This window comes from Manduca sexta, chromosome 16, assembly GCF_014839805.1.
Source record: "Manduca sexta isolate Smith_Timp_Sample1 chromosome 16, JHU_Msex_v1.0, whole genome shotgun sequence".
NCBI lineage: Eukaryota > Metazoa > Arthropoda > Insecta > Lepidoptera > Sphingidae > Manduca > Manduca sexta.
This window is the reverse complement of record NC_051130.1, coordinates 4381778-4403879: the sequence shown is the minus strand read 5'-3', so window position 1 is coordinate 4403879 and position 22102 is coordinate 4381778. Positions and strand designations below refer to the sequence as shown.

Genomic DNA, 22102 nt, shown 5'->3' with positions numbered 1-22102 from the left:
TGAGGCCTATCTTCCACGCTGCTGTCCATCCCGGGGGTCACCACAATGTGCTAAACTTGCACAACCTATACCAGAGGCGGACAGCCCCCTACTACCCACCGAGGACCTCCTGACGGTAAAAGTACCCCTAGCCGATGTATAACTGACCTGAGCGCCCTCATGAGCACCATGATCTCGCTGAGGCCGGGCGAGTCGCGGCGCAGCTTGCCCGCCATGCGCAGCACCGCCGTGAGCGCGCGCAGGCCCCAGTCGTAGTGGGACTGCTTCGACAACTGCTCTCTCGCCACTTTGTACAGCACTGTCATCTTCTTTGCTAACACCTAATAGGACATAAAAATGGTAGTATTTGAAACGTACGTTTCTCCACGCACAATGGCCCGACTACTTTAAGGGCTATGTGCGGAAAAAGGAGCCCATAACCATTGAAACGTATGAGTAATTTGAACTCTTCTTCTTTGTAAACTATCAGCCTTGTGTTTCGTTCGTTCTTGTATGTAGACGTTTAATCCGTTGACAATTGAAATTCGGCGATCTATAAGATATAAATGAGGTTTGTCTAAGAGTTATTTCATAGATGAAGGTAAACAATAAATACAGACGTAACTTTAAAAAAAAATCTGTATGCCTTGAAGGTTAGCTCTGAATAGCATTCGTCTCTATAGTCTTCCCACTAGTCTATCCCTATTTTATCTGCCGTTAAAACCATATTAACGTAAAAGTTTTCTGTAACACGTGAATAACTTGTTGCGCCGACCCTACATATTAGATCAAGGGTATAAAGTTGTTTCCCACAGGAGTAATACAACAGCGACAACGGACTACTTTCTACTATATAGCTTCATTTTATGAATGCTAGAGATACTTAGCTTCACAGATAGTAAAGTATAATGACATTAATTGAAAGGAAGAGGAGATATACCGCCATTTTTAATAAAGGATCCCAATCGTTTTTTTCCATCTATCACAGCAAGGGACCAATCAGAACAATGGTTTTTTGACATAATTACAAATTACTTATTTAGATTGGTTCATTCTAGGAATCGGATTAAAGATTTAGATTGAGATCGTTTATTGAAAATGACCGATAGTAACGATTTATCGCGATTATTTGAGAATTGAACCTATATTGATCAGGTTATTTACATTTACGTCTCCAATACTATCATGGTTGATAGACTTTTATCTTAGAGTGAAAATATTATAAAGAATCGTATACAAATATTACCCTAGTTTAACTCCGGTTTGGTTTGAGCTTCCATGATGATTGACGGTTATGACAGTAACATGTTTGTTACGTGTGCATCTATAAGTCACATTCAAATGATTTCAGCCATTTGCATGATTAGGTAACAAATACTCGTGACATTTGCATGTATAATGGTGTTGATATTAGTTGAATAATTTATTGACATTTAATTAATTATGCATCAGCAGAAGTTCAAGATAGTCCGTGAAATATTATTATTTATTTATTTATCCATAAACATCTTTCGGGCTGCCGACCTAGCATACATTTCTTAAGATAAAGATAAAGAAAGAAATTTATTCTGCAAATATGGGTAAATAACGATGACCAAACATCAGATTCTTCAGAGCAACCATATTTAAACAAAAAGATGGTATGCAAAATTACAATTTCTTCAACATTATAATATAAGAATTTTTCTAAGCATGTATGTCACAAGCACACACTATTAAAATATTGTCAAATCCTAAACAAGAATAATATAAGAAAACTGGAAAAAAAAAATTGTCAGCCACAGTTCATCAACTAATATTACAAAAGAACAAGTATAATTGTCACTTTGGGCTACTACATAGTTATTATCAATACCGTTCCATTAAAAACTCCGTTAAATTATAATGCTTCGTAATTGTTTTTGAATATTTATATGTTCAAATCTTTTAATGCCTTAGGCAGCTTATTTTAAATTTATTTATTTATTTGTTTATTTACATCAACACACAGCCCTTACAGGTTACACCCAATTCGACTGGCGGAACTATAATAACACAATAACTTACAACTATATTCTATAACTAAGTATTTATAAAAATAAATTATCTAACAAAAAAAAAATTAATTAAATTAAAGCTAAGAATAACAATTCTTTCTCTTCCATTTGTAATAACCCAATCTAAGGTGGTGCTGACGTATATCCCTTTCCACGTGTGTATAAATGTTTTGGCTTAGTTTTTACTATCTTGTCCCACTCCATTCCTCGCAGACTTTATAATACTAAAATAATTAATATTCCATACCTTAGCAGTAAGGAACCCGTCAGAAAACAATGATATCATGCAGATCATTTCCAGATCGGGCAGGATGCACACCACGGGCCTGAACAGGGCTTTAACAGACTCCGGTAGTTCGGTGCGACCAGCGTACCCCGGGTTCATTGTGATAAAGATGCCCACTTTGCTGTCCATCGCTATCTCTTGACCTTCAAACTGCAAAAAATTTAATGATTTAGAATCCTATATTTCTTTAGTTATTAATTTATTATCGATCATATTTGAAAACATTGTTTAATAATGACAAAATCCTGTCCATCGAAGTTTTAATGTCTTGACCCACTACATTTAATAGTCGTCAATTTAGCATTTTTATTAGTCTTCCATACAGATAAGAATTTATAAATTACCATTTATTTTGATAACAATTTATAACATCCTCATTCCAAAACTCCCGAATCTCACCGTGAACCTCTTGAGCTTCATCAACAACGCGCTCCTGATGCACTGCAGCTGCGTGGAGATGACGGACAGCACGGAGATGTCGATCCTGTTGAACTCGTCGAAGCAGCCCCACGCGCCGCACTGGCACAGCCCCGCGAGGATCTGCCCCACGGCGCGGAAGTCCATGCCCTCGCCGCAGTTCGTCACCACGCATAAAAGACCCAGCGCTTTGGCTAGGTCTTTCGTGGTTTCCGTTTTGCCTGTGCCTGCTGGACCTGTTCAAATTAGGTTTACATATGGTTATGGGTAAATTTGATTAATTATTGGACTTACGTATTTTAATCTTAGCTTTAAAGATATAAGGTATACCGTTTATGGTAAATAAAATTTGAAACGATCGTTAGATCATAATACCTACTTTATTTTGGAACAAAATATCTCACTCCAAAGACTCAATTAGTAATTAACTTATTACGTTATATGATCTTTATAAAATTAAACAGGTTGCTTAAAAATTTATAAACACACTTTGTACATATTCTCTTTTGATATTAAGACGTGTTTCGCAGAATTCACTTATTTTTTTATATGGGCATTACAAAGTGGCTCCGTAGCACCTGACAGTAAATGGAGTGGCGTCTAGATATCGACTGACGAGAGATAATTACCCCTTGATAATTGGTCATCATCATCATCATTTCAGCCGGGAATCGTATACTGCTGGACATAGGCCTCCCCCATTGAGCGCCCCAGGGACCGGTTCTGGGCCGCCGTCATCCATCGGACTCCGGCGACCCTCACCAGATCGTCGGTCCATCTCGTGGAGAGCCTGTCTACGCGGCGTTTCCCGGTTCGTGGTCGCCATTCCAGAACTTTTCCGCCTTCGGTCGGCCGATAATCGGTCAGTCTATTCGAAATAGAATATTTAGAAGATCATATCTACAGGTGTAGACATACCTGCTGGAGCTCCTCCTAGCTGCATAGTTAACGCCTGAGTGATGGTGAGGTAGATGCGATCGGTTAATGGTGTGATCACCAGTCTTCCATTCAGGCCCATGTATTCGTAACCATACTCGAATACCCCTGTGAGGATGCCCACGTAAGTACACACAACGGTTAAGCAACTGGATTTGTAGTCAAAAGAACATATTATGACATACAAGAAAAAGTTACTTTTCAACAGCAATTGTAATAAATTAGACCTAAAAGCTAATTTCAGCTAACCTAACAGCTAACGAGCGCACTTCAGGCGGTTTATAATTCATAGTTCTGGTAATGCTATTGTTTATGGGCAATCACTGGGAGATGATGCTTCTGTTGTACTCTTAGTTTTATGGGAACGGCGTCCTCGTCTCGTTATTCAGTAATAAAGAACACAGATTTTGTTCATGATACCGTAAGTGCCCTATAACTCTAAGCTATATAAATCTTCGATTATGACATACTGCCATTTTCAATAAACGATCCCAATCGCTTTTTCGATCTACTTCAAAAATTGACCAATCAGAACAAAGTTTATTTGATATTCTTACAAATGAGTTATTTTGATTGGTTCATTCTCGGAATTAGATTGACGACTGAGATCAGGATAGTTTATTGAAAATGGCTGATAACCATTATATTGTCTGGCGTACTTATCATAAACAACGTACATTGTTAGTTGCTTGTAACTTAGAAAAAAATTCGCCCTGATTTTTGCATCTAAAGATACTACAGTATGGTGTTCACCCGTGCACTGTCGTATCCACAAGTTGTCATCCTTCTTCAGCCAGTAGAACCTGAGCTGGCTCTCCCACTCAAACTCAGCGGCTTCTGTCACATTGTCCCTCACGAAATCTTCGATAATATCCCGCGCGTGTACATCTATAGTTGTTATTGTGCGAAATTTCAATCGGTCGTTCGACGATAGGTCTGGAATTAATTAATTTCGATCAAAAGGTGGTTATAGCTTTGTGTGTGTTATTGAATAGAGGGATAGGTATTGTCTTATATGAGGTACAGTTATATTATATATAGAAAGTATTGTCATTCACTATAACTTGATTATTATTCAGACGATATTAATGAGTATTCAAGATCAGCGCGAATTTTAATTGGGTCCTTTTGAAATTCGTCTGTGCGAATTTTTCGATTCGAAAAATGTATTTTTATTTATTTGCACTTAATACAAAAGGTTACAGGCGGATTTAATCGTTAGTTTCTTCCAATCAACTGTAGCGTGGTGTGGAGATCAAAATTGTATAAATATCGTATATATTAAAATTAAATGCCATAAATTTTCCTAGAGAGAAGAATCACTTTAAATATTGTTTAATAGTAAAGATAGTCACACGAGAGTGCGTCACCAGATCTTAAGCATCTCTACCTGCAATCAACACTTACAATATTAACAGAATGGAATGGTAGACTATGACCTGGGTTAATATGTCGGCTTTTATCCCTATAATTTGCTCTCATGGAAATAATGGATATTTTTAATCTGATATCTTAAATAGTTGGCATTAGTGGCGTATAGGTGTCGTAATAAATCGCTATTGTGATTAATCAGGGACTATTGTAGGAGGAAAGGCTTTCATTAGCGGGAAGCCGCGAGCAACGCCTAGTACGACAGATAAATATATCTACAGCGTGGTTTAACGCCTCTTTATAACTATATAAATATGTATTTATAGTTAATTGTACTTAAATCTTCTCACTCACCCTGCCGTACTTTGACCACAAGCCCGTCCAACTGTTCATTCTGTTGCTGCAAGTGTTCCTTCATGGCTCTCTTATTGCCTTTACGAATGCGAATGAAGGTCTCTTCAGTCTCCGCCGTCCACCACACACCGTTAGCGGCTAGACACACCATGCCTTGATATTCCATGATCCAATCAGTTCTGTGAATAAATTCTAGCTATTGTTTGTGGAAAATACTAAACACTAGCCTACTTATTCATAGACGTTGTTTATCTATGGACGGAGCATTGCTGTGATAAAACGTCTGTTTCTACTGTACTACTACTAGTACATCTATAAATATCGTCGATAGTCTACCACGCGGTATTAGCAATCGAATTTATAAAAGGATTTCCAGATTTAAATCTAGCAATTTTCGACTAATTTACGATATCAAGAACTAGTAAAGGGATGAAATAATATAAAATGAATAAATAATAATGATATACCTCGGCACCTTCCAATTCTTTCCGTAATAGAAGATAGCCTTCTTTGTAATGAACTTATTGGTGGCTCTCATTTCCTGCAGTACCAAATTCATCCAGTCTTCGACCCTGCCTTCAGTGTACACCACGTAACGGAAGTCCATAATCTTAAAAAAGGTACTGAAGGTTGAGAATTGCTTGCTCAAACGTTTCATTTCTCTCCTTAAACGCTGGCAAAGCACTCAAGTTTTGGGGTGAAGTGTCAGTGTGCGATTAAGTACTAATCAGTAATTACTACTATAACTAGGTAGGGAACTTCAGAATTACTGTAATATAGATTACAATAATTTGTTGCTTTCGGAACCAAAGTTGGAAACGTTTACGGCGTAAAAGTAATGTGTGTTAATCTAAATACACCAATTTAACACACACGTCTCAGCAAACATTTACACATTTAATATTATAGTAGAATAGGAATAGTAACATTCTAAATCAGTTTTAACATATCAGTTCAATCTCAACATCTTACTTAATATTATAAATTCGAAAGATTTTGAAAATGTTTGAATGTTTGTTAGAAGTACACGCAGTAACAACTGATCGGATTTGGATGAAATTTGGGACATGGCTAGATCACGTCTTGGATTTAAGCATATGCTACTTTTTATCTCGATAATTTGCCCCCATGGGAAGAATTTTATAATGTAATTCTTTAAAACAATTGGTACTTTCGTCATACGGTGTGTAAGTCCCTAACATTTGTAGCTGAAAAGGGTTTTCACGAGGGCAAAGCCGCGCGCAACAACTAACTAATAATAATACCATCTTTAAACTTTATTCGAGCGATATTACGTTTCTTTCTCTACTTTCTGCACAAATTCACGATCGTTCGCAAACGTCTGAAGTCGTTTATGACGAGTGGTCGTTACAGTTGGAAACTTATGTTCGTCTGAAAGTCGATTAGTGCTGCTCATAATGTTGCAATCTATTTTGATTGTACGTGATTATGTGCGGTTTAACTTATAGGATTACATTCGCTTGAAGTTATTAAACTATTATTCTTATATTATGAGCTGGTATCCCTTCTACCACACAAGCAAGGAATCCGTTGTGTGCCTGGTATTGTTAACTGTGTGTGTGTTTCTTTTTCTTTTATACTTTTTTTTGTTGTATTCAAGTGGTGTAGAGAAATGAATGATTTAAATATTCCCAAGACAGAATATGTACCTGAGTGTGCAACGTCTTTTATTATATTATGTGGGATATCCGCTACGTGATAAGCAATATGGAGCACACAAGACCAGACAAATGTATGACCTAGATTCTAGAATATCCACATGTTTAGTAGTTGGATAAATATACTTTAAGTTGTATAGAACTGTAATCTATAACTTATGAAAATACTTTATTCTGATTACTTGTAATAGTAGAACAGCGAAGTGACTTAAATAAACTGAAATGTACGAAGAGTTTAATTGAAAAATATTTTTTTTAACGAGAGACCTTATTACGAGCATCTTTAAAATAAATTCTATTTGTTATTGAAACACAATGGAATAAGAACATTGTTATTACCTCGCCTTCTGCCGATATCATTTTCGCTGCAACCGGTCGATTTGTGTGGTCCACGTATAAGTCGAGTGCTCTAATATTATCGAACATCTGAAATAAAAACTTTTTGTATTGGATGGCTAATAATTTTTTTTCTGTATCTGTAATATCGTTGCTAAATTATATCGACAGCCAGTTTATAACGTTTCGATGGCAATATTTTTTTAATGCGACGAAACAAAGTTGTGCGAAATTGAAGTTAACTGCTTGCTATTAAGCTATAAACACCCTTAATAGGGATTAGGGTAGTTGACTACTTTTTAAAAATACATTTATCAAAAATGTATGGCATCCAAAATCTAACGGAAAAAGAATTTTTAAAATCAACGCAATAATAATTGTGATAAAGCTTTGAAATTTAGTGGAAGGGGTTGCTATCGAATAACAGTAATTGCAAACTGTGACGTCACCGAGTGTTTCTGGGCGATAAAAGCACATGTGAATAAGCTTTATTTTTCAGCCAATTTAGATGCTGATTTCACAGAAGAATTAGTTTTTCTTATTATTTTCTGTTACATAAAAAATAATGTACCGTTGCCCTGTTCACCACCCCCTAAAGCCACCACTGGTTAATATCACTTTCTGATGAGCGTCTGACTGGATGTCTCTATAGTCCATTCATATTATAGACAAAATTATAATATCTACGACGTGACTCAACTTGAATTCTATCATTGGAATAACACTTTGTAACTTATTGATATTATAATTTTTAAAAACTGGTTCACTAAACACCTCTTTTTAAAATAGAATTCTAATTTGTTGAACATTGTTAATTACCAAATAATAATTAATGAAAGGTGGCTGTCAATTTCAGAAACTCGATAGAAGTATATTTTCACGAGAAATTAATTACATTAAAATATAAGCTGAAAAACAAATTTTATCATCATTTTTGATGTCGAAGACATCGGTTTACCTTAAATAGTCTTCTTATAGTTGTCACCATTCCACTCCAATGTGGAGTCAGCATAATCTTTCAAGCATATTGCAGGAAGTGTTTAGCTTGTTTTTGTGACCAGCCGCTAGCTTGATGACTATCTTCTCTTAGGAATTCAGTTCAGAAAAACTTGTAAGGAAAGCCCCACAAAGTATTGGTCGAGACGATTTGAAATTTGGAATTAGAGCTCCACAACCCAAATAAAGACATTAAACCGAGAAAGCATTGGTAATATAATAATAGTGAAGTAGATTTTACTGAATTGCGTCCCGAAAAAACTTGTGAGAAATACCACACAAAGCATTGCTTGAGGTGACTTCAAATTTGGAACAAGAGATCCATAGCCCATATAAACTATCATACCAAGTAAGCATTGGTAAATATAGTGATGTAGATCATACCTTGATCATGTGCTCTTGAACACAGCTGCACTCGCTGCTGCCGAGGATCGAGAGCAACTCGTCAGTGGATATGAAGAAGAACCGAGGGAATATACGACGCTTCGAGTCCAGATAGTCGTTCAGGGACTTTTGACATCTGTAATGAAGCATTTCTATTGTACCTACCTTGACTACTCACAGCTTATACAATTGCATCAGCTTAACATCCTGTCATCTTTTAAAAATGTAGGTCAGATTAGTGAACATTTGCGTATACACGTGTAAAAGAATGTCAGTAACATGTAGATATAAAAGAGTTCTACTAATTAAGTCAGTCTCTGTCACTCCCTATAACAAAAGTTCGTCAATAAATCGACACTTCACGAACCCTGGACTTCGGATTCGTCAGCCTGAACATAGACTGACATCGACATACGGACATGTGCATATCAAGACAGCTAAAGTACAGTCGAAAGCAATACGGTTTTACTCACGTATACGAAGTCGGTATCGCTAACCAGTTTCGCCGTGTTGCTTTCGACTAATTTAACATGTCTCGCGTAAGTTTTAATATGCTAAAGTATAAATAGATGTAAATGTTGAAAGTAGTATTTTTTTTGGAAACAGCTCTAACAGGTAACCATATGAGTATATATACGAGTATCTAATTTTAGATGAATAACCACTTCTAGCATAGACGTAACTGCTCTTATTGTTAGGGGAATTGTACATTAACAAAGTTCAAAGGCCAGAAAAGGGTATTGGCGAGGAATACGGAACATGTTGCATTTCCTTTAATTTAACCGACCATCGATAAGCAATTTATACTACAATAGGTATTCTTACTTCTGTAAGCCCAGGCCTAAACTAATAAACTCTTCCAGCCTTCCAGGCACAGTGCAGCAGTCGACGACGTTTAGCCGCTTTGCCGTGTCTAACATGATCTGCAACAATATAATGTTCTTAGTAAAATTATCCAGGATAATTCTAAATTAGTTTTTTTTTTTTACTTTAAAACTAGAGTAAGAGTAGAGAAACAAGTTGGTATAGATCGGCATTTTTTACTTTCTTAATGCTGTACCCGTATGGAACTGGAGTCTGTCTTTCCGCTAAGGGGCTTCTACTATATTTAGTCTGGGGTAAAAGTAAAATGACCACGGAGAAAAATAATCAAGTAGACATGTGCGCTCAGTCATTTAAACTTATGTGTTCGTATCAACAAACATTTTTTCTTCATTCATATAAACTTCACAGGGTTCATTTTGTTTTATAGGAATAAAAAAATATTGCGATTAAAGTTAATTTGTAGAAGTGTTTTAAAGTTTTTAATGTGTTCAACTACTTTTATGGCTGACTTTACAATCAACAACAGTCTCACCACATAACTAAAACCCTACCTTTCTGAACGCCTTGTCAATATCGTCAAACTTCTTGGCCTCTTCAGGCAGTTGCACGCGTATATCGCCGCCTACGAAGATCCCCTCCAAGTAGAGCCACTTGCGTTGCGTTGCCATCCACTCCTCAATCACTTCGGATATGAGAGACAGCTTCCGTTCCCAACTCTGCACCACGCTCAGGAATGGGCCTATGAATCTGGATAATGTTGATATCAAATTGTTTTAAATGATAACTAATCTATACATATTATAAAACAGAGTTCCCGTTTCTGTGTTTCTGTATGTTATCGATAGTATCAAAATTTACTTAACGGTTTTTATTAAATTTGGAATCGAGATAGTTTAAGACTCTGGGAAGGTTATATTTTCTATTCCGGGAAAATATATAGCGGGACTTTTATCCCGGAAAACTCCTTTACGCGGGCGAAGTCGTGAGCAAAAGATAGATTAGAATTATGTGGCTGGTATTTTATTTTGATATTTCTGCCTTTAAAATTTCGTCATATTAAATTTTAAAGGCCGAAATATCCATGATTATTAATTATTTTTACATTTTTCTTTCAACTGCGAGAACTAATCACTAACTAGACGTGAATTTAAATTCTTTACTTGCCAATACTTGTTTAGTTACCCAGATTAAAGCCGAAACAAAATGTATGAAAATGGACCTTGAGCTACCACCTTAAACTTAACAATAGTGAAAAAGGATCGTGTGAAGGGGTCGAGACTTCGGAGCGCTCAGAGTGCATTCTCGAAACATCCATACACCAAATATTTGCTCCATTAGCGTTTTACTCAAAATCAAATGAAATGAATATTAAAGAGCCTTAAAATATTCAATAATATTAAAACAAACTACAGTCGTAAAATCCAAATGGTCCGATAATGGCGGCATTTGTTATTTCGGCTGAATGGAAAAAGGGGCATACCAATTTCTGCCACGTGCGCTTATAGAATTTACTATAATTGAAATTTATTGCCAAGAAAAAATATAACGTTATTTAAGACAAATTTATTATTCGGAATCCATTTCTTTCGAATTTACTGACAGAAGACTGAGTCTTTCATAGACATCCTATCAGTACCACCCCAGCGACAGCTCACCCCCACGACGGAATAATAAATAAAGAGCCATTATAATTGATAAAATGTTACCATACGGTATACTTGTTCATTGAAACTGGTGAACAATTAACCAGTGAAGTATCATACAACGTTTTGTATTATGTCACCATTATGTTTCGTCGTGCAGCTAGCCGCAAGCCGAGCTACATGCTTATCTCGAGTTTCATTTACAAAAGAAACCAAGTTGACGTATACTGACTGTGAGGCGGCCATGCTCTGCAGCGTCATGGCATCATCGTCGACCTTGACAGTGATCTCGTCACACGGGTTGAGTGTGTAGCCGCGGTCCTCGCCGCGGTTGAAGTGTCGCGCCACCGTGAACGCGATGCTCGCCCACGTCTCCTGCACGTCCTTCACGCCGCGTTCGATCGCCAACTCCTATAACGATGGTGGTAGGATATATTTTATATCCTCCTGGATAGCGACTACCGTACATAAGGTGTTAAAACCCGCCATATTGGTCCACGTAAGTGTGTCGCGTTCCGGGATTATTCTGTATATCCGGTTTCAACAGACCGGCATAATTGTGTCGACTACTGAGGGGTAATCATCATTCATCAGTCCACATTCTATTGGACCTCACTATTATCATCAAGCGTAGTGGGGTCACTTTGCCCCACAAAAATGCGTTCATAAGTAGTTAGAACTGAAGTTTCTCTACGAAGGAAATAAGTAATGTGTGGGAAAGAACCACAGTATTTGAGAGTAATATTTTTTGGTGCTGATTGATGGCCGGTGCCGACTAAAGACGATGACAAAAGAAGATGCAGAAGATAATAAATTAAGAATGTAAAGAACAATGCGCCGACAAACTATTTAAAATTCCACAACTAGACAAGGATTAGGAAATAAAAGAAACAATAAGCATATCGTAAACAACAACGTAGTGAAATTGCTGAGTCAGATATAAACGTTGGAATAAGCTCCATTTAGCGTTGCAGAATGTGTCCAATGTCCGTGTCAAATGACATGCATTTAGAGTCCATTGTAAAGTTACATTTGGGGTTGCGTTTTTTAGAGGACGCAATTTTATTTTTTTGAAGTGTAGGGGGGGTCAGTCTAAAGCTAAAACCAAGTTTGTGGGGTCGTCACCCTTGTCCCACGGCCGCCATCTTGAAAATAGGGGTTGAAATGGTTTTTACGATGTATCTCTTAAACTATTTATCTGACAAAAAAAATATGTAAACATTTTTTGTTGCAAATTAAATTCTCTACAACTTTGGTTCAGTAACTTTTTGTCGTAGAACTATAAATAAAAAAGTTATAAGCGAAAATGTTAAGAAATTCAATGTTAAGCAATGTCCATTGCAACGTCATCAGAACGTGTGTTTATAAGGTTCATAATACTTAATTGTACTCTCATTAATACCCAAATACCCAAGGGACCATTAGGGAACAAAAGAACATCTGCCTGCTATTATTATTATTTCTAACCTCTCTTATTGTAAGAATAGCTGATAATATTATGTTGAAGTTGTCGTTCAACTTATATCTTTTAGTTGTGCTGTGCTTTAAAAGACTTTTAAAAGTCAAAATGCTAATAAAAAAAAGTAGTTTTCACTAAAGTTAAAATCATGTCTAAAATCATTCGAAATCGTCTTCACAATTAAACACAGAATAAAATACATCCGCACGTACAGAAATATGTAGCACAACTAAAAGATATAAGTTAAACGACAACTTCAACACAATATTATCAGCTATTCTGTAAAAGTATTGTAATACGAGAGGTTAGAAATAATAATAATAATAGCAGGCAGATGTTCTTTTGTTCCCTAATGGTCCCTTGGGTATTTGGGTATTAATGAGAGTACAAAAAAAGTATTATGAACCTTATAAACACACGTTCTGATGACGTTGCAATGGACATTGCTTAACATTGAATTTCTTAACATTTTCGCTTATAACTTTTTTATTTATAGTTCTACGACAAAAAGTTATTAGACCAAAGTTGTAGAGAATTTAATTTGCAACAAAAAATGTTTACATATTTTTTTGTCAGATAAATAGTTTAAGAGACACATCGTAAAAACCATTTCAACTCCTATTTTCAAGATGGCGGCCGTGGGACAAGGGTGACGACCCCACAAACTTGGTTTTAGCTTTAGACTGACCCCCCCTACACTTCAAAAAAATAAAATTGCGTCCTCTAAAAAACGCAAGGTAAGGCGTAAAAAATGTAACATTTCAATGGACTAATTATACATTCGTGCTAACTGCCATCCGCAATCCACATCTGCACGACGCTTTAGTGACTAGTCTTGCTTAGGGACGGCGCATATATGGCGGAGTGTAGCGTAGATAATTATTTACTATCAAACTATTATCGACACTATCGGCATTGAAATATTAATCAAAATCAATTAACCCATATATATATATGAAGAGCAAGAAAATTATTGTTGTGTTAATTGATTTTGAATATTAATTTAAATAACAATATCGATAATAGTTTGGCGGTAAAAAAAATTATGCGCTGCGCTCCGCCATATATGGGTAGGCCCCTATGGTCAAAAGAGATAAGTAAATACAAGAAAATGTATTAAGATATCTGGAGGTTTAAATGTTAGTAAAGGCAGAGACTGTTGTACGTACTTTGATTAAATTTGGCACACGGATAAACTATGTCCTGGATTAACATATAGGCTACTTTTGGATTACCATATCCTGTTCCGGGGTACGGAACAGGATATAATGGGAATTTAATAGCCGATCTTACACGCAGCTAGAACCGTGGCCAACACTTAGTTATTAATAAAAGTGAATAAATTTATATTCGACGTTACATAATGATTAATCGTCACGTACTTTGATGGCATGATTGACGATCTCCTCCGCCACGTCTTGGTACTTATGCAGCTCCATGGCGAACATGTTCTCCAACGTGAACCTTTCTGGAGACATGTCGAAGTCCTGGCCTGGAAAGAAATTATGAAATTGGGACCTCGATTGTTGTATTGTAATGCGCTCGACATTCGTGTTAAATATTATTTTAGACCAACAATAAATATTATAAATGCGAAAGTTTGTGAGGATGAATGTTTGATCCTCTTTCACGAAAAAACTACTGAACGGATTTGGATGAAACTTTACAGTAATATTGGTCATCATCAGAATAACACAAAGGCTATAATTTTGTGTAATTTGGTCATAATATAACGATACATATCAAGTAAGTCTGAAAAAAAATCCCGAATAACTTTTTCACGCAGACGAAGCCGCGAACAAAAGCTAGTTTGTAATGACACGCGAAGGCATTGCCTAGCGACTGTTCATCGTATTTACGACGGTTAAATAAAATAAAATAAATAAATAAGTAGCCAGTGAGACTTTCAATTCGACTCCCTTTATTTTAAAAACATAATTTTTAGTCACTGAATGTTAAAATATAGTTTTGTTTGCAGTAAATGTGTTTTACTTGCACGCTATATTCCAAATAAGATACTAGGAAATAGTTTTATCTGCATCACGTATTGCTTTTCCGTTTCAAAGAAAATAGGCTTTAGTTCCGTTGATTTTTGGTTGGTGTGAAAGCACTAAATTTGAAGTGAAGCCGGCAAGTCAATACATGTGAATTTGATAATGTTTGTTTTATTTTGGTTTAGATCAATAGACTGCCACATTGGTGTAATTGTATTATGGTAAGTATGCCTCGGGTTCTATGCCCGAGTCGGGAAAAGTGATATTGAGTTTTTCTGCTCAGTAGTTAGCCGATGAAGTCTGGAATTTGAACCCAATATGGTGATGGACTCGCCCTCATCACATCGTGGGACGGAATATGTACGGCGAAAAGAGGGTCCACACAGTTACTATTTTGCCTACCCCTTCAGAGATAAAAAGCGTTAGGGTGTGTTTATAAAAGAAATTTTAGAAGTATCATAATAAAATTTATGTCGCTGGAGGGTCCATAAATCATACTCTTTTTACATTACGGCACATCGGTACCAAATTATAAACTCGATGCTCTTTCTTCAAATCGAATACATATTGATACAAATTTATGTTTTCTGACTTGGGAATCGAATCCAAACCTTCAGTGTCAGTAGTTCAATGCAATCACAATTCATCAAGACACTACTATCTACTCATGCTTAAAAAAAGTCATAAACACACCAGTTTTCGTCATCAACTCCTTCCAATGCCTCACTCTCATGGCCTCGTTCTTCAGCGACACCATGAGCGGAACCACACCCTTGAACTGTTTCATCTTCAAGTCCAGCATCAGGCCGGTGCTACTTAATCTTACTACTTTAGGTAGTTTCCTTAAAACAAAATGAAATGAAAAATTTCAAAACCTAATTTTACGGCCCTTTGAGAGACTATAAAGTGAAGTTATTCTTGTCATATTATCATGTTGGGTTTAAAATATACATATGTTAATATGTGAAGAAAAACGCTGCACCCTTTTATAAGCATGCTAGCACGGAGAAGTGTGAGATTTGGTATAAGTAATTAAAATTCAAGGAAAAAATGCAGAAAAACAAAATGTCTGTATAATATGTATGTTACAAATATAAAATTTGGCGGTCGAGTTCCGATCAAAAGCGACCACAAGTTTATATAAAAAATTACAAATAATATATTATTAATCGCACAATATCAATTCTTATATAAATCCAGTTAACTCTTGGTCGAAAGCAAGTTTCACAATATACAACATGTCCTCCTTTACATCCAAGAGAAATGAATACAACTCAAGAAGTGAATAGAAACGAAACTTATATCGATATTAAAACATAAATAAACCGACTTATCGTAATCCATGAAATATATATGTCTACATTACCTGTACTCCTTAAAGAACTGTTCGATGCCATCGACCAAAGCCTGCGGGTTCAAATTCACCCACAACGTCTTGGCCCATATTTCTCTCGCGTTCTTTTGCGCTTTATATATCTTGTATATTTGGTCCATCGCCTGGTAATCGGCTTTCGCTCGGTTAAAGTTGGAAAAATCCGCCAGAGGGTTGTCGAAAAGTTGCTCAGCGGCTTGGAGCATTTTCTTGCGGGCTTCCAGATCGTCGAAGTATTTACCGTATTCCTGTTAAACATGTGCCTTTGTTTTTAACTCATAAGTTTGATGTGTGTAATACATTTGCTTGGAAACTTCTGACTTCTAAGAATACTTCTTCAAAAATCTTATATGTGAATTTGGTAATGAGTATCAAAGTAAAGAAAATTATAGCTTGTTAAATAATTATTTTTTTTACAATGTAATGTTACTACATCATAAATGCAAAAGGTTATGAATATGTTTATATGTTTGTTAGAAATAAATGCAGGAACGACTAAACTCTTTTTGATGGAATTTGTCGCACGAGTAGACCATGTTCTGGATTAACACATAAGCTAATTTTTATTCAGTTAATTTGCTCTCACGGGAAATAATGGATTTATTTAATCTGTTTTTTAAATAGATGGCGCTAGCATTGTACAGTAAAAGGCTTTTATTTAGCAGGAAAAGTTTTCACGATGGCAAAGCCTCGAGCAAAACCTATTATTAATATATTTTACATTATGTATTACTGCAGATACGTTGCAAAGTTAATTTACAAATAAACCATTTTGAAATATTTTGGATATGGTAATAATTATATTACGATGTATTTAATTACGTATTGTAAATTCATGCAGCCAATAATAATGAGTGAATTTATTTCGAAGTGCCGATTAATTTGTTGCATCATTCAGCATGCCAGTGAAAATTTTCGTTTCAAAATAATATCAAAATGATTGACGTTATTTAATGTACATAAACTTTTCTTTGGAGTTTTATTCAGATAATGAGAATATTTTAAAAATCAGCGTATGTCCATGTATACAATAAAAAATTATAATCTATTTTGTTACACTATATACTTTGTAAAGTTAACGTCTAGACTTGTAAATGGAATATAAACAGGGGCCTTATTCTCAAAACCACAAAATATTTTAATAATGCACAAGAAGAACGTAACGCACCGCGTCGCGTTTAAAACTAGACATTGACATACAATATATCATTCCACGCTAATTTCACGAAGAAAACGTAACATGGCTGTGTTATGTTTACACTATCACAGAGAATAAGATCCCAAGTATAATACAACTATAGTTACCTTGACACTAAAGTTTGATACGCGACTTCGTAACTAACTTGTATTCAACAAAGTCTAGAAGGTTCTAATCGAATTCTAAATAAATAAAGACTAGTCAAGCCTATTTTACCTCCATTAGCACTAATCCTCCATCCATATCGTCTCCAACAGTGGCTGGACCTTGGGTATCAAATTTTTCAACAAACTCATCTAGCTCTTTCAAGAAATTGGCTATCTCCACCACGCTTAACTTTGAGAACTTTTCCTTCGTTTGCTCGAGAGTGTTACCTCGGAATAGAGATGTTTGGTATAGACTGCCCCATGACGTTTGTAGGTTTTTCGCAAATTCTAGATCATCATCAGATACCTGAATTGGAGCACATTTTTAAGTTTTTATTTAGCGTCAAGTTCAGCATCAAGTTGGCATGTTGAAAATAGATTTTCCCGAGCACGTTTAAGGAATGTAAGAAATTGCGCAAGATTAAAAAGTGCAATTTTCTTTAAAAATGTATAGAATAGTTCTATTAAATACCATACATAATAGAAACTGTATATTACAAAACCAATAACTATTGCTTCATACAACACTGATATATGCAACTAACCAGCATTTTTAATAAACAATCCCATTCGCTTTTTCGATCTATCTAGAAAATGGACCAATCGGAACAAAGTTTTCTTGACATACTTACAAATGACTTATTTTGATTGGTTTATTTTCGGAATCAAATTAAAGATCGAGATTGAGACCGTTTATTGAAAACGGCTGTAGACCGTAACATTAATTATTGAGGTCCAACGATAGCCTTGTTGGTTGCGGAACGGACTGCCGAGACGAATGTCCGCAGGTTCAAATCCCAAGGGCACACACCTCTGACTTTTCTAAATTATGTGTGTATTCTTTGTGAATTATTGCTTACTTTAACGGTGAAAGAAAACATCGTGAAGTCTACAAATCCGCACTAGGCCAGCGTGGTGGACTAAGGCCTAATCCCTCTCAGTAGTAGAGGAGGCCCGTGCTCAGCAGTGGGACAGTATCTATACTATTATATAAGGCTGAAGAGTTTGTTTGTTTGTTTCAACGCGCTAATCTCAGGAACTACCGGTCCAAACCGAAAAATTCTTTTTGTGTTGGATAGCCCTTTGTTCGTGGAGTGCTATAGGCTATATATCATCACGCTATACCCAATAGGAGCTGGGCAGTAATGGCTAATCTTAGGAACTACCGGTCCAAACTGAAAAAATCTTTTTGCGTTGGATAGCCCTTTGTTTGTGGAGTGCTATAGGCTATATATCATCACGCTATACCCAATAGGAGCGGAGCAGTAATGAAACATGTTGCAAAAACGGGGAAAATTATGAGTTTTGAGAGCTTCCGTTGCGTGCGCTGCGTAAACGGTTAAAGTTATGCAACAATGATGTATGACGGGATTGTTTCACTTAAAAAGTTCTAAAAAATATATTATAAAACAAAGTCCCCCGCTGCATCTGTCTGTCTGAACGTGTTAAACTCAAAAACTACCCAACGTATTAAGATGAAATTTGGTATGGAGACAGTTTGAGACCCTGGGAAGAACATAGGCTCCCGGGAAACTACTACTTTTATAACGGAAAACTTTAGCCTGTAAAACTTTATAACGCGGGCGGAGCCGCGGGCAAAAGCTAGTATAATAATATAATACGGGGCTGATGATGATGAACAGACTCACATCGATCCCGTGCTTTCGCAGCATGTGGAATATCTCTTGCATGCCGCGGTACTTCACCTCGGCCGTGATCGTCATCTGCTGCACCTGAGTGATCGTCGCCATCACCAGCTTAAAGTCCTCCAGCCCTTTGATGTTCATGTTCATTGTCATGCGGAGGGACTGAAAAAGGGTTACTCATTTTGATTAATGATTAATTAAGTTGTTATTATGTTTTGTAGCAAGCAAATTCGTTGTTATTGCGCCTGATCTCTCTCCGGTCATGTCAGATTTCCGTCTCACCGGACTATGAGAGTAAAGGAACAGAGAGTGCACCTGCGTATTACACACACTGGTGTACTATAATATATCCAGCGTACCTGGCTAATCTTCGTTGAGATTGGCCGCTGTCACCGAAAATCGGCTAGAAGAGATTTTTTTATGACAGATCAGAAATAGAGATTACTGCTGAACTTGACAATTTTTTTTAATCACGCACAGCAAAGCCTGGAGTGCCACTTTGACGTAAAATGATTGTCAACAAAAAGCAGAATAAAAATTCAAATAATAAGTTGATTGTAATTATTTTTCATCTAAAAGATGAAGAAATAAATCTTGTGGAAACACTCACATCAATCTGGTTCTTTAAATCATACATATTCATTCTAGTTTTAGCCGCAATGCAGTTCCCGAGCGTGTTCTTCCACTCCTGAGCATGATCTTGCACTTGTTTTATAATCGGTCTCAAGTTCACTCTTATAGCTCCAACATCTACAAACTTGACGTGATCGTTGAGATCCGCTATAATGTCTTCAAAGAAGAAGAACTTCTCATCGTACTTCTGTATCTGTTCGTGTTTTTGAATGTACTTCTCACATGATAAGTTCTTGTCGAAAGCCCAGAGATGCTGGTATTTGTGCCACCTGGTAGAATTAAAACGCAATTAAAAGGCATATTCAAAGTAATCCAAATAAAGTGACCCCACTGCATCTGATAGTAAGTGGAGTTGGGTCAAATAGAATGTCGACTGAAGGGAGATGATTACCTCTCGACAGTCCACACAATTATGCTGGCCTGTTGGAACCAGATATAACAAGCTAATCCCTGAACGCAACACACTAACGTGGACCTCTATGGTGGGTTTTATCACCTTGTGTACGATGGGCGCTATCGGGCCGATATAATATACATCCTACCAAAAAAAAAAAAAAAATACTCATTTTTTACTTTTCAAAATATTATCCTTTATTAGTGGTTATTACTTACTTTTGTATGTAACTATTGATATCAAGCGTCAGTCTGTATATGGTGTCTTGTATAAGCATAGTGATGTCATTGATGGACACGACACGAAGAATGTCCTCGAAGTACGAGAATACGTAGAATTCATTGCCAGTTGCTTCGGCGACACGTTGCGGAGGACACGGCAGGCACGTCTTCTTCATCCATCGAGGGAATGATGTCAACCTACATAGTATATTTAGTGAGTCTATTTATTAACTTAAAAAAGCAAATAATACTTATTTTAACAAAAAATATTTACCACATTCAAAAACCACTAAAACCAAAAAAATAATTTAACATTACCTATTGCATTACACTGATTATCAATTTTGGAATCGGTGACTAATCTAAACTGCTAGCTAATCAAGATAAATACATGAACAAATATACAAAAATAATGTTCAATTTCACTTAAGCACCGATTCTAAAAGTGGTAACCAGTATATTATAATCATCAATCGCAGGATGTCCACTGCTGAACATGGGCCTCCCCCAAAGATGTCCAGATCGATATATAGAATATATAACCAGATTATAAGGAATATAAAATAATTTTGTGGATTGCAGTGGTTTTGAAATAATAATTACTATAGACTAATGTAAAAAAATAGTTACCTGTTAAGAAAATGCTTGATGTTGTATCCCAATATGTTGCAGACCTCAGCGGGCGTGGGTCGCATGGTGATATCAGGCGGGACTAAAACAGCATCCACTTGGAACATCGGAGTCTTCTCGCTTAGCATCTGCTGGAAGTTCTCTAGGTTCTCCAGAGTGAAGCTGTAATAAACAAATTAGTTTAGTTATTTGTCTTTATAAGACTTCAATCTAATATTCTCACGCGGGCGTGCAAAATCTTGTAGATAATACGGTGAAGTTTTAGAAAACGAAATACGAAGCAACATGTCTAAATCCGCTTATTGCCTAAAACCTGATCACAACCACGTAAAAACGGATACAATATTAATCAATAATGTCAATCATATGAAGCACTCTCCACGATTGGATCTGTCTGAGGCAGTACGATTGTATAGCTACCTACATATATTTCTTTTATTATTGAGCGCCTTCTTTAACACAAATATTTTAAGAGCTCACAGACATTTTGAGGAAGGTGTTTGAGGCAATGTTTAATTTTTTTCTTTAGTTATACGTTAATACGATAGTATAGATCTGGCTTAAGGTAACAGGTTTTAAGCGAGTATTTTTTTTTAAATGCCATATCTTCTAGAGGTTATTTGATATTTTAACATTTTACAATTTAGTATTTAAAGTGGTGAAGAATGAAAACGCTCTATAATTTAAACGGACGAGAACCTTTGCCAGGTGTTTGCAAAGTATTCTTCTAAATAATCTAATTAGTTTGGCGTATGTCTCTACTTTCCAAAATATGATCCGAATAGTGTAATGATACTGTATGCTTTTTTAAAATCAATAGATTCGATTACGTATTTGTTAGGATTATTAATTGTTGTCAAAACTGCGACATTGGACTTTTAAGACAACTTAATACAAAAGTCATGTCAACTACATTCATAAATAGACGATCACATAAGTAAGTAGGTACTATTAACATTAGCTGTATAATACTGTTGACTGCCTTGGTAGCGTAGTTGTAATTTTATACATACATGGTACGTGTATGACTACCGCCCTGAGGTCTTAGATTTAAATGCCTGGTCAGGCCAAAATAATAGGGACTGGATTTTTCTATCTTAAAATATTACTCAGTTACAGCTCGAAATTAAGAAGTTGGCGGTGTGATACCTCCGTGCCTCGGAAAGT

General features: G+C 36.2%; 1 protein-coding gene across 1 annotated transcript in view; it reads right to left on the bottom strand.

The window, feature by feature from the left end:
* Nucleotides 1–22102, bottom strand: part of LOC115447584 (dynein heavy chain 10, axonemal) — a 90290-nt gene that overhangs the window by 44037 nt on the left and 24151 nt on the right. Inside the window, exons 27-46 of the mRNA XM_037439138.1 lie at nucleotides 20936–21097; nucleotides 20303–20503; nucleotides 19668–19959; nucleotides 19061–19219; nucleotides 17482–17718; nucleotides 16062–16315; nucleotides 15389–15537; nucleotides 14084–14193; nucleotides 11475–11653; nucleotides 10151–10346; nucleotides 9600–9697; nucleotides 8775–8910; nucleotides 7398–7484; nucleotides 5847–5989; nucleotides 5380–5558; nucleotides 4408–4590; nucleotides 3637–3762; nucleotides 2701–2954; nucleotides 2263–2451; nucleotides 148–320 (exon numbers count right to left, since the gene is read on the bottom strand). Of these exons, the coding sequence (XP_037295035.1) occupies nucleotides 148–320; nucleotides 2263–2451; nucleotides 2701–2954; nucleotides 3637–3762; nucleotides 4408–4590; nucleotides 5380–5558; nucleotides 5847–5989; nucleotides 7398–7484; nucleotides 8775–8910; nucleotides 9600–9697; nucleotides 10151–10346; nucleotides 11475–11653; nucleotides 14084–14193; nucleotides 15389–15537; nucleotides 16062–16315; nucleotides 17482–17718; nucleotides 19061–19219; nucleotides 19668–19959; nucleotides 20303–20503; nucleotides 20936–21097 (3507 nt within the window). The remainder of the gene's footprint in view (nucleotides 1–147; nucleotides 321–2262; nucleotides 2452–2700; nucleotides 2955–3636; nucleotides 3763–4407; nucleotides 4591–5379; nucleotides 5559–5846; nucleotides 5990–7397; nucleotides 7485–8774; nucleotides 8911–9599; nucleotides 9698–10150; nucleotides 10347–11474; nucleotides 11654–14083; nucleotides 14194–15388; nucleotides 15538–16061; nucleotides 16316–17481; nucleotides 17719–19060; nucleotides 19220–19667; nucleotides 19960–20302; nucleotides 20504–20935; nucleotides 21098–22102) is intronic.